The sequence below is a fragment of the Pipistrellus hanaki genome, assembly GCF_964339955.1.
Source record: "Pipistrellus hanaki genome assembly, chromosome: 12".
Classification (NCBI taxonomy): Eukaryota; Metazoa; Chordata; class Mammalia; order Chiroptera; family Vespertilionidae; genus Pipistrellus; species Pipistrellus hanaki.
This window is the reverse complement of record NC_140514.1, coordinates 38,234,175-38,245,271: the sequence shown is the minus strand read 5'-3', so window position 1 is coordinate 38,245,271 and position 11,097 is coordinate 38,234,175. Positions and strand designations below refer to the sequence as shown.

The following is an 11,097-nucleotide window of genomic DNA, read 5'->3' as shown; positions in this document are numbered from 1 at the left end:
TGTTCTGGCACTGAAATTTTAAAAAATCTGTCATTATGTGCTCCTTGCTCTGCTCTAAATCCTCCACTGTCCAGTTGGCACACCAGAGCCTAGACAGTGGTAAGAAAGACGAGGCTCCTATTTTATTTATTTTTAATGTATTTTTATTGATTTTCTTTCAAAGAGGAAGGGAGAGGGATAGTTAGAAACATCGATGAGAGAGAAACATCAATCAGCTGCCTCCTGCACGCCCCCTACTGGGGATGTGCCCGCAACCAAGGTACATGCCCTTGACCCGAATCGAACCTGGGACCCTTCAGTCCACAGGCCAACCTCTATCCACTGAGCCAAACTGGTTAGGGCGAGGCTTCTATTTTAAACGCTTCACCAATAAAGTTTTAGATTCTAAATCCAAAATACTGCTTGATCTTGACATGTAAAAACCTTCTCCAATGCTCACTGCTCACCAACAGTGTTATTAGGACAAAGAGATAAAGCAGAGGCATCTCTAGGGTGTCCCTGTTCTCTTTGTCAGCTCTTTACCGGATGATGCATTAGACTTGCCGAGAGCTGGACCCCAGTGGGCTGAACCACAGCTAGATGCAAAGATGTCTGGCTGTCCCTTCAGAAGGGACTTGGCTTGAGTTCTCATTGCTCAAAGCTCCACCTTACTATCTTGGGCAAGAGCTGATGGAATGAGAGCTGCTGCCATTCTCTTATACACTGTGAAATAAGTGCCATCCGGCCTGGGAAACAAATATCAAGTCCCCTTCAAGGACCTAATTAGAATTCAAATGAGAGCTCACTCAAATGCAGATCCTGGACCTCTGCAGCAGAAATGACAAAAGGTGTTTAGAATAAATGAAAATTCCCTATCTCACCCTGGCTGGTTTGAGCATTGGCCTGCAGACTAAAGGATCCCAGGTTTAATTCTGGTCAAGGGCACGTATCTTGGTTGCAGGCTCCTCTCTGGCCCAGGCCCTGGTCGGGGAATGTGCAGGAGGCAACCAATTGATGTGTTTCTTTCACACTGACGTTTCTGTCTTTCCCTCTCTCTTCTATTCTCCCTAAATAAAAATCAATGGAAAAATATCCTTGAATGAGGATTTTTTAAAAATTATTTTTAAATAGAAAATTCCCTATTTCATCTTTGACCTATTGAATCAGATACCTTATAGAGGGGGGAGAAAACAGAAATCTAGGTTTAAAACAAGTTCTAGAATAACTGATACATTAAGTTTGAGAAATGTCCAGGACATAATCCATGCCCTCTAACAGCTTACACTCTGAACGCCTAGAGAGGCAGCCACTATTAAGGACTTCAGCCTTCACTAAGCAGTATAGTTGGCAGAACAGGACACTTTTGGGCTTGTCAAACTACATTATCCCAAGGACAGGAATCATGTCTGCTCTCCACTGATGCTCACCGCTCCCGGTGCTACACTACAGATGCCAAGTGTCATGCTGTAACCAGAGCCAGCCTAGTCCCAGAATAGGCAGGCACCTAGTTAAATTCTCTCAGGTTGGCCTTGGATCTCAGCCATCCTCAACTTCTCAAAGGACTCCATTTACACAGAAAACTGCAAAACGTGCTGCTCACCCCTAAGTACCAATTCTCCCAGAGGAGATTTGCACCCTGTCCCCTAAATTCTACGTGGTCCTCTCAGGAGAGGGTGTGGTATGTGCACCGTTATACCCGGTAATGTTTTGCATGGAGAAGATTTGGTTCCACTGAAACGCTCTGGCAGAGATCATTACCCACTTTGACAGAACACTGAGGACCCGGGTTAACTGGCAGCAGCAGCCGGAGTATACTAACACAGGGGGAGGGTGGCACACAGATAAATTATAAGGTCAAATATAGCCCCTGGGGGTGGGGCTAGACCCATTCCCGAGCCCTCTGGGCCACCTGCAGGCAGGTGCACTGAACGTCCACAGCAAGTGTGCTTCACGACACAATCCAACTGGGGAGTGGGTAAAGTGCATTTATTTTCTGTGTTTTTCCTTTAAAAAAGAAAAAGGAAAAGGGGAAAAAAGCCCCCTCCCTCCCAGCACCCATTGTCCACTGGCCACGGAGGGGGTGGGCTGGGGCCGGCCCTCAGGAGAAGGTGTGGGAGAAGAAGGCAGCGGCATTGACACTGTAGTCCATGGGGAGGAGGTGCCCCACGTGCCTGGCCCCGAGGCTGGCCCCGCCCAGGGCAGACGAGTGATTGAGCTTCATCAGGGTGAAACTGGAGAAGGAGTTCTGAGCCTGGATCTCTCTGCCCTGGGTCAGCGCCAACAGGAAACCTGGAGGAAAAGAGGACAGACGAAAGGAGACCAACAGCCTGTGATGGAGACCAGGGCGGGGACAGAGCGAGGAAAGAGGCCCACGCCCTGAGGTATTCCTGCACAGGTCCCAGGGGACCCACAAGCCAAATCCCCAACGGCTGGCACACCAGTGTGTGAGCCCAGTGACCACTGGGGGTACTGGAGCCAGCTGTCCCCAGGGCCTGAAGCCGGAACCCCAAGGTAGCAAGGGCCCTTCAGCTACGTCAGGACGCCTATTGCAACCAGAGTGCCCAAGGCAAGGCGGCACGGGCACAGAAGGCACGAGGGACCTCACCACATGCTGATCTGAAGCTCTGATTTTAAGTTAGATTTGTCTTTAATTTTTAAATAATGGTGTTATTTAATAAATCCTTTGGAAAAAATATCTTTTTAAGGACTCACAGAAGCTGGATGGGACCTTGTAAGAGGGCTCCCTGGCAGACTGAAGGCTGAGGGCCTGGAGCTCAGGCATCAGTGGCCTCAGGTCCCAGGTCCTCCCTGGAGCTGAGAGCTTTCCTGAGCCACCCCTTCTCACACCATCCCTTGCCCTCTTCCCCCCCTTCCCCTCCCTTCCCCCCCCCCCCCCCCCCCGCCCAACACACACACTCACCTTCCTTCAGCAGCTCCCAGCTCTTCCACACAGAGCCCACACACAAAATGGGGAGGCCAAGCTCCCCTTTGAACAAGACCTGGCCAGAGTGCAGAAATGGACAGTGGGGTGACCAAGTCTCCGATGCTGAAGGGGACAATCTTAAAACAAGGGCTCCCTATCCCGCTTACACGCCACTAGTCAAGAACCAGAGGCGAACTCAAGGGGTTAAAAAAAAAAAAAAGGGAAAATAAGGAGATGCACAAAGGCAAGGGAGAGAGGGGAACGGAAAAAGCATTGAGCAGCAATAGAGGAAGGAGCAAGGAGAGAGGGAATGGGCGGAAACAGGACTGAAAGGGGAGTGCAGTGCCACATTGGACCAATGCACTACATATAAAGGAAGACTACGGACCAGCCGCAGACGGGAGGTACTGGACCAAAGAATGTCTTTGTGTTATAGACATTATTTCTTCCCAAACCCAAGTTTTCATTTAAAATCATCCAATTCACAGAGTCTGGTGGGACTGGCTCACCCCTCGTGGGAAAGGGCCACACCGGGCCCAGCAGCTCCCACCTCAACTCACCGGGTCAATCTCAGGCAGCACTGCCACCACATGCCTGCCCAGCATCTCCCCAGCCTTCCTGAAGATGTACCGGGAGAGGGGGTCTCCCTGCTGAGCACCTGGGAGAGGGGAGGAAGGAGGAGGGGCGCAGTGAGCACCCAGGGAGCCACCAGTGCTCAGTTCTCGCTCTCTGGTGCAGGGCAGCAACAGCTAGGTCTGTCAGGAGTGATGCCCACCTCAGTGATGCCTCTAAGCTGCCACTCCATCCTTACTTCCCCCACCCCTACCAGGCACTTCTCCCCAGGAAGGGTGTCCTGGATGGAAGGGGCTCGTTCTAGGCACTTGAGAAGGGATGCCCCCACTAGGGAAGCACACTGGCACCTGGCTCACACTCCGCTTACACGGGGTGATTGAGTCTGTCCCAGAGGGTCTCAGCTCTGGGGACCCAGGACTCTACTTAGCAGCTGGCTGATGCTCCTATCAGGTCTTCCACCCTCCTTCCAGAGTCAGTCCCTTCCCAGTTCTGTTCTGAAGGGGCCTCAGGCCTGCAGGATCCGCCAATGCCCTGAGGCTGCAGGAATCCAAGTTAAGGAAGTGTGGACCAGAGTAACGTGCAGACAAATCGGCCCTATGGTTCAGCTGCTCTGACACCCAACCAAACATGCCTAACCGCTCCAGGGTCCTCTAGTTCCTTTGGGTATCATGGGTTTAAAAAAAAAGTTATAGATTTGCTCAAAGGACAACTGCTTCATCAATTTCTCAGAAACGGACATACAGCCTGCACAAGCCATGAGAGCTGACAAGAGAAACAGGTCGTATAAAACAATGTCAGCACAACTGTGTGTCCTTCTGCCTCACCCCCAGGCCCATGGTGGCAGAGAACTGAGGTCACTTGGACCAAGGGAAATCAAACTGGCTTCCAGTCCCCATCTGACCCTTACTCCAGTATGGCCCCCTTCCCACCTGGGAAGTCTTCTGGAGGAACCAAGCCAGAAAAAACCCTGTACCTTCTGCAATTTTCCGGCAAAACCCAGCAAACCTGGATTTATCAAAGACCCTGTACAGGTGTGGGAGGATTCCTAGCCGATCTGGCACCTGAGAGGCAGAGAAAAGGTACAAGAGAGTCATCAGAAGCAAAGGAAAATCCTCAGTCTGCCCATCCAAGCTGACCTTCCTCATGTCTCTACTGTTGGAAAAGGTGGGACGTTTGTTCTTTTAAGCTCTAGAGAATGCAAGGATTTGAGGTTTCTCATTTAAGAAAAGTTCTTTGTTCTCCCAACACAAGCTCCATCGCTCCTTACGAATTAGTCTGGACAGAGCACAGATCTCCGCCCACCAAAGTGTGCTCTGCAGTTCCCTGAGGTGCTGGTGAACAGATTCATTTGATCAAAGGAATCTAAAGACTACTGCACACTGTAACTCTCCCTTAGACATTCACGGTGCACATTAGCAAGTTAAAGGCTCTGAGAAGTCCTGAACCAAGAAATCTATTTGTTTCCCCCAAATTTATTTGGCCACAGAAGGTCCTTCTTCTATTCCAACAAAGTTAAAACACGAGTTATACCTCTGAAAGTCCTGAGGAACCAGTGATTCCCCAGACACATTACTAAGATGGAAAAAGAGGGGCTAAAATTTGAGCTCCTACAGCAATGTATTACTCATGTGATAAAGACTACTTATTCGCTCTTTATAATGACTTTATGAAAGTGACCAAAGGATGAGAGGGGGAGTGGTGGACATATCACTGGGATTTAGATCCAATTGCTGAGTCAGAATACCTTACCTCCACTTCCTATAGCAGTTGCTATTCCTACTCCTCAGCTTGGCCCAGGCCAGTTTCTCTATAATCACCAACCTATGAGCCTTGGAAATACAGGTCCTACCTCCTGTATTTCTCATCTCATTCCCTGACCCCATCCCCAGCTCACCTAAGTGGCCCTCATTCAGAGAAACGTCTATTACATCAACATCCTCTTCCTTCTCCTCTCCCCACCTTTTACCTCTGGCTCAGATAAACTCAGCTGTTTCCAAAACCACTACAAATAAGCACAGCTGAGACAAGAAGGAGAAGCAGTCCCTGATAGCCTGGGTAGGAGGCCACACCTCCCTAAGAACTCTCCCATCCACCTCCTAAAGCCTCTCCTCCCCGGCCCACACGGGTCGAAACAGCCCACTGTCTCACATCTCTGTTTAGACTTTACCCCCCCCCCCCGCCCCCTGTCTGTGGGCACTGTTTCCTGACCTCACTCTGCACTGCTCATCCTAGCTTAGAGTGCCATCTGCCTTCACCTCCCAGCAGGGTCTAGCTGCCCAAGAATGCAGTGTGGCTAACCGCCTATCCCTAAGCTACTCCTCCCTCATGCCTGATACCCCCTGGAATGTACCGCCATATCGATCCAACTCCTGTCCTCACCTATGACTTCTCTAACCTCTAGCTCTGACCATGACTCACCCGACTTCCCTTTGGCTCACCCAGTCCCTCTCTTGCATCGCTCCTGCTCGGTCTCCCACTGCCCTGCCCAGGTGTGCGTGTCTGCCAGGGGCAGGGGGAGTACCTGGAAGTAGTTGAACATGGCCTGTTTGACGTAGCCAATGTCGTGAGGAGCTGCCTCTAGGTTGTCGATGGAGTCGAAGACTATTTTCACTGCCTGGTGTGCGATCCAGTAGGCTGTGGAGAGCAGACAGGGCTAGAAGAGGGGGCAATCTCCCCTAGCTCACAGAGAAGGAACCTCGGACCTAGACAGGGTTAGCAGTCAGCATGTATACAACAGCAAGTTAGGTGTTCCGATTTCCTGACAGGGGGCCTCTAATTAAACTGTATCTGACGGATCACATAAGGGAAGGCTGGGAGGGGAAGACAGAACAGGTGTCACACCAGCTGCTAGGAACTGGGCCCCAAGGACCCCTATGAAAACGTACACCTGCTGCCTATAAAGATGTGATAGCGGGAGAAGCATCTATACCCCTTTCCCATTAGCAGAAACTACCGTGTTTCCCCGAAAATAAGACCTAGCGCATGGAAAGATAAGACAACCCCTGAAAATAAGACCTAGCGCAACTTTGGGAGAAAAAATTAATATAAGACACTGTCTTATTTTCGGGGAAACAGGGTAGGAGAGCATCTGCTGGCCTCTATGGCCTTAACCTTCCTACGGTAGTGTCAACTCCTCCCCAGGGCTACAAAGCCAACACACGTCGTCGTCAACAGCTATTATGCTGAGGCATGAACCTGAGTCCTGGATGCAAATCTCTGCTGAAGAGCAAGGCAGCCGCTTGTCCAGCATGTGCATCTCTATGCTGCCACTGTTTTGTACTCAGGACCATCCGATTCAGGAGCTGTGCCTGGAAAGCCCCAAGGGGTCAACAGGTTGAGGGCAAGAGAGAAGCCTGGAGAGCTGCAGGAAGGGAAGGACCCGGGACCCCGAGCCAAGCCCAGGCGGTGTGAGCTCACCTGAGCCCTCGTCCCCCATCATGTGGCCCCAGCCGCCGCAGCCGCTCTCAGAGCCATCGGGGTTGACCAGCCTGCAGTTGGAGCCTGTGCCAGAGATGAGCACGATCCCACCTAGGGAAAGGGCACAGGGGCTCAGGGTGGCCAACGCACTGCACACAGCGAGCCCACACCTTCCAACCGAATAAAGGACCAAACCCAGCCCCAGGCCAGGGGTCGCCACCCAGCCTCGCAGAGGAAACCGAGCTAGCTTCCTGCTGAAGGTGAGGGGACCTGCTTTACTGAGTACCTACTATATGCCCAGGATGGTGCTAGGTCCTATTCACAGTTATGCTCAATAGCCTAAACCACCTTATCAATATGCCAATCTTGTGGTACCAATGCTTTTTATACTCCTATCAGAGCCCCTCTTTATTTTTTTATTTTTTCTCAGCATTTACTGCTTTCCTCAGCCAGCCTCAGGACCTGCTTCCTTTGGGATGGAGTCTTATGCAATGCTTCTCATCAAGATACCCTCTTGCCCTCTCTCCTGTCCAGTCTTTGCACTGGCAGGGCCTTAAGCTAATTAAAGGGGGGGTGGGATATGAAGGAGGTTGCCTTCCAGATATTTGCAAGACAAATTCTCCCAGCTACATCTAAGAAGCTTTCTCAAGAAAAACAGTTCTCAACCTCCCCCCTCCCCCCACCTCCTCACCATCCGGCGTAGCTGTGGCGATGGAGCCAGCGGCATCGGTGGTGATTACGTAGCTTTCGCTCAGGTAGGGAAATCGGTCCCTCAGCTCCTCCATTAGGATCCTCACCGCGTCTTCCTGCTCCCCACCGCTCAGGGATAGGCCCTAGGCCACGGGGGAGGTGAGCAAGCAGCAAGGTGTAGACCCATCTCCTTTCTCCACTCCCACCCCTGCTGCTACCTGCCCCCTGCTTATCCAACCCCAGGCTTCCTTCCACCCCACATGCTAACCCCTTGGAAGGTTGTGGACTGGGAATGGACAGAGAGGGGATTCAACGATGCCAAGTTTGGAGCTTAGGATGACAGCAGTGCCCTTAACAGAGAAATTAGGCAGAGGAGCAAATTGAGGAGAGACAAGCTTGGTGGGAACACATGGGGGTTGGCTGTGCCAGCAAGAGCATCTCACTGAGGACATCTCTGGGAGAAGCCAGGGCTACAGCAACCTGAGAGAGGCCCGAGCCGGGAAGAAGAGCTCACTTAGTGAGTGCTTATGGACGAGGCGCTCCGCTAACCACTTCAGAATGTGTCATGGCATTTCCTTTTCTAGCACCTCGGAGGCAGCTACTGTTGTCTGCACTTTCCAAACAAAGGAAATGAGGCTCACAGAGATGTTGAGTGACAAACCAAGGTCACAGTGGCTCTCCAAAGCCCGGTGCTCTTCCAGTTGTTATGGCTTGTGGATAACCACTGAAGCCACAAGAATAGATGGGAGCATGCGAGTTTCTAGACCAGAGAATAGGCCTCCAAGGTCTTTATCTCTGCAGTCCAGGTCATCAGACTCATCTAGCTCAAACCCGCTTTCCCAGTGTTACCGTGACTTTCTGTATCTCCCAGGCTCTACCCCAGACTCACCAAGCTTCGCAGGGGCATCAGAGGATCCACTCCTGCTTTCTGCTTGGCCCTGCTCACCATCTCGTTGATCCTCTCCACACACTTGTCTGCCCCGATCAGCTAGCCCCAATCAAGGGAAGGAGGCGTTACAAAGGCCTGCACCCCTGTGCGGCCCCTCCAGGCTGCTACCAGGAATCACAGAGAATGAATAAAACCATAGCCAAGCCCCTCAGTGTGGCCTTTACCCAGTGGTTTGTGCTGAGTCCATCCGCTTCTGCCAGGATCTGCCCATCCTCTGAGAGTAAAAGGACCTTGGATTGTGTTCCTCCCCTGCGGGAACACAAGTCTTCTCAGAAAAACCTGGAAGGCACAGCTAAGCTTGTGCAGTCCCTGTCACCGAGCCCGTGTGACAGGGATTGCACAAGCTTACGGATTCAGTAAATCCAGTCACCATCCCCACACCCACCTCTGTGGTTTGGTGGCTGATGGTGCTCCTGGACTATAAGGGAGTTTCCCTTGGGGATAGCTTACTCATCCTGCAAGGCCCTCCCTATACCTCAGCCAGTCCTTGAAACCTCTGGTGTGTGGCCCACTCACACAGCTCCAATATAACTTCTAAGAATTCCTCTGTATTGAGTGTGGTCAGTGTTCTTCTGTGTGCCTCTCAAGTTCCAGATCACTTATCCTCATCCCTAGCACAGGCAACACTCACTAAGTGTGATCAAGGGAATGGCACATCTCTCTGCTTCTCACAAAAGCAGACCCAGCCCCTTTCCAGACCCAGCCCCGGCTGCCAAGGTCTTTAAGACACCCTGGTGAGAAACACTGACCAGGTGATGCTGACTACTTTATACGCGGGGAAATGGAAGTTTGGAGGGAGGTCTGTGGTGGTGTGATGTATGTTTCTATACCGACCAGTACTTTTGAGACTATCGAAAGAGGACACTGAAGACCTGCTTACCAAACTGAAAAATGACAAGACGTTTCAAGGGGAAGTGAATGCCTGAGATTCAACATGGGAAGGAATCTCCTGACAAACATGGGGGTGGGGGAAGGGTCATATCTTATAACAGGGATGAATCCAAACTCTCGTACTTAGTTTTTTGGGGGAGTTATTTTGTTGTTGTTTGTTTTTAAAAAGGGCAATAGTTACAGGATGGGGAAGATCAACTTTAACAATGCATGTGAAAAGAACCTGTTGGGGTCCCATGAGTCAGCAGAGATGTGGCTGCCATATAAGTAATCCAAATTCAGATTCAAAAGTGCCCTGGCTGAGACAGTCTCTGTGATGCTCTGATATTATGCACCCAGATTCAGAGACTGTTGTCACTGGCAGGAGACTTGCCAATCATCTCCTTCATCTCGCTTCTCACTTTATGCACCAGTTACTGATCCTGGAAAGAGCCCTGTTATTCTTGCATTTTTCCTGCTCAAAAGATTACCCAATATAGGGTAAAAGTCTTGCCCGTATTAATACCGAGGGGAAGAGCTATTACAAAAAGTCCAGGAGACAGTCTTCTGAGCAGGAAAATTGCAAGGATAACTGGGCTCTTTCCAGGATCAGGAGCCTGGAGCGCTGACCAGAAAAAAGGAGTTTCAGGGATCAGCACTCTGGCTCCAGCGGCCCCAGCTCCCAGGTACCCTCTGGCAAAGATCTCCGTCCGGGTTTCCACCACACTCTCCCTCCCCATCCCCCCAGGCCAGCAACTTCACCCCTGACACCTGTTCTGCCAAACTCTCCGTGGGGTGGGGAATGGGGAAAGGGGGGCATCTCCAGCCGGGAACGGAGGAGTGGGTCCTTCTTGGGAGAAAGGGGCGTAGTCCCGCCGTGAAACACAAAGGAGGACCCCGGGGTGTGGCGCCAGCAGAGCCCCTGCAAGACACGCACCCGCGCGAGCACGGGCACCGCCGCGCCCGCCCAGACCCTGCTCTGCAAGGCCCCGCAGCCCCGCAGCCCCGAGTGGCCGGTCTCGGGGGCGGCAGGCCACCGGCCCGTCCACGGTCCTCCTTCCGCCCCGCCCTCGGGCAGGGGCAGGTCCGGGCCGCTTCCAGGACGCCCCTCCCGGGCTCCCTCCACCCGGCCGCACTCACCCCTCCACACCCCCGTAGAGTGCGGCCATGCCGAGGTAACCGCCGCCGCGGATCGCGCCGTCTGCTCCCCTCCCGCCCGCCCGGCACCGCCCCCGTCACGTGAGCGCCCGGGGGGCGTGGCGCCGCCGCCCGAGCCCAGGACCGCCCTGCCCGAGGGACTCTGGGGCGGACGAGGGCGCTCCTTCGCGGCCCCCCGCAGGCTCCTCCCCAGCGCCGGGCCCCGGCTTCCAGAGATCGGCACCCGCCCCAGCGGAGGAGCCAGAGAGGGGATCCCGGGCGGACCCGCCCCTCGGCCCCGGAAGTGCTGGCGGCCCCGCCTCGCGCGTGCGCACTGCCCGAGAGCCACGTAGACTTGCCCTGCTGTGTTGCTGCACGTGTGTGAATACGCATCCCCCTAAGGATCTATAATAGAAGCGGCTGGGGAAGGAGGGGAGCCTGGAGGCTGGCCTTGGCCTTGAACTTGGTCTTGGCCTTGACCTTGACCTTGGCCTGGGCCTTTGCCCAGAGAAGGGGCTTTTAGCTTTTACTGCCCATCCAGTTTGGTTCTTGGAAGGTG

At 52.9% G+C, this 11,097-nt stretch overlaps 1 protein-coding gene across 3 annotated transcripts; it reads right to left on the bottom strand.

Annotated features, from left to right (window-relative positions):
• Positions 1–1,948: 1,948 nt before the first annotated feature.
• NAGK (N-acetylglucosamine kinase) lies at positions 1,949–10,802 on the bottom strand. Of its 3 annotated transcripts, none has more exons than XM_084901223.1 (10): positions 10,542–10,802; positions 8,696–8,780; positions 8,472–8,570; positions 7,584–7,725; positions 6,893–7,003; positions 5,997–6,109; positions 4,449–4,536; positions 3,463–3,560; positions 2,900–2,978; positions 1,949–2,268 (listed from the first exon to the last, which is right to left on the bottom strand). In XM_084901223.1, the coding sequence occupies exons 1-10, from the start codon at positions 10,568–10,570 to the stop codon at positions 2,078–2,080; spliced, it is 1,035 nt and encodes a 344-aa protein (XP_084757349.1). In that variant the 5' UTR covers positions 10,571–10,802; the 3' UTR covers positions 1,949–2,077. The 3 variants fall into 3 exon arrangements, with proteins under 3 accessions (XP_084757349.1, XP_084757350.1, XP_084757351.1); XM_084901224.1 differs by lacking the exon at positions 10,542–10,802 and adding an exon at positions 10,173–10,535; XM_084901225.1 differs by lacking the exons at positions 7,584–7,725; positions 8,472–8,570; positions 8,696–8,780; positions 10,542–10,802 and adding an exon at positions 6,671–6,783.
• Positions 10,803–11,097: the final 295 nt, after the last annotated feature.

Excerpts from the sequence above, each read along its gene's own strand:
- NAGK (XM_084901223.1), bottom strand. The coding sequence starts at position 10,570 with ATGGCCGCACTCTACGGGGGTGTGGAGGG. Across the intron at positions 3,561-4,448 it reads TTGCCGGAAAATTGCAGAAG|GTGCTCAGCAGGGAGACCCC; the intron begins GTACAGGGTTTT and ends CCCCTCTCCCAG. Across the intron at positions 2,269-2,899 it reads CTGGGAGCTGCTGAAGGAAG|GTTTCCTGTTGGCGCTGACC; the intron begins GTGAGTGTGTGT and ends CTTTTCCTCCAG.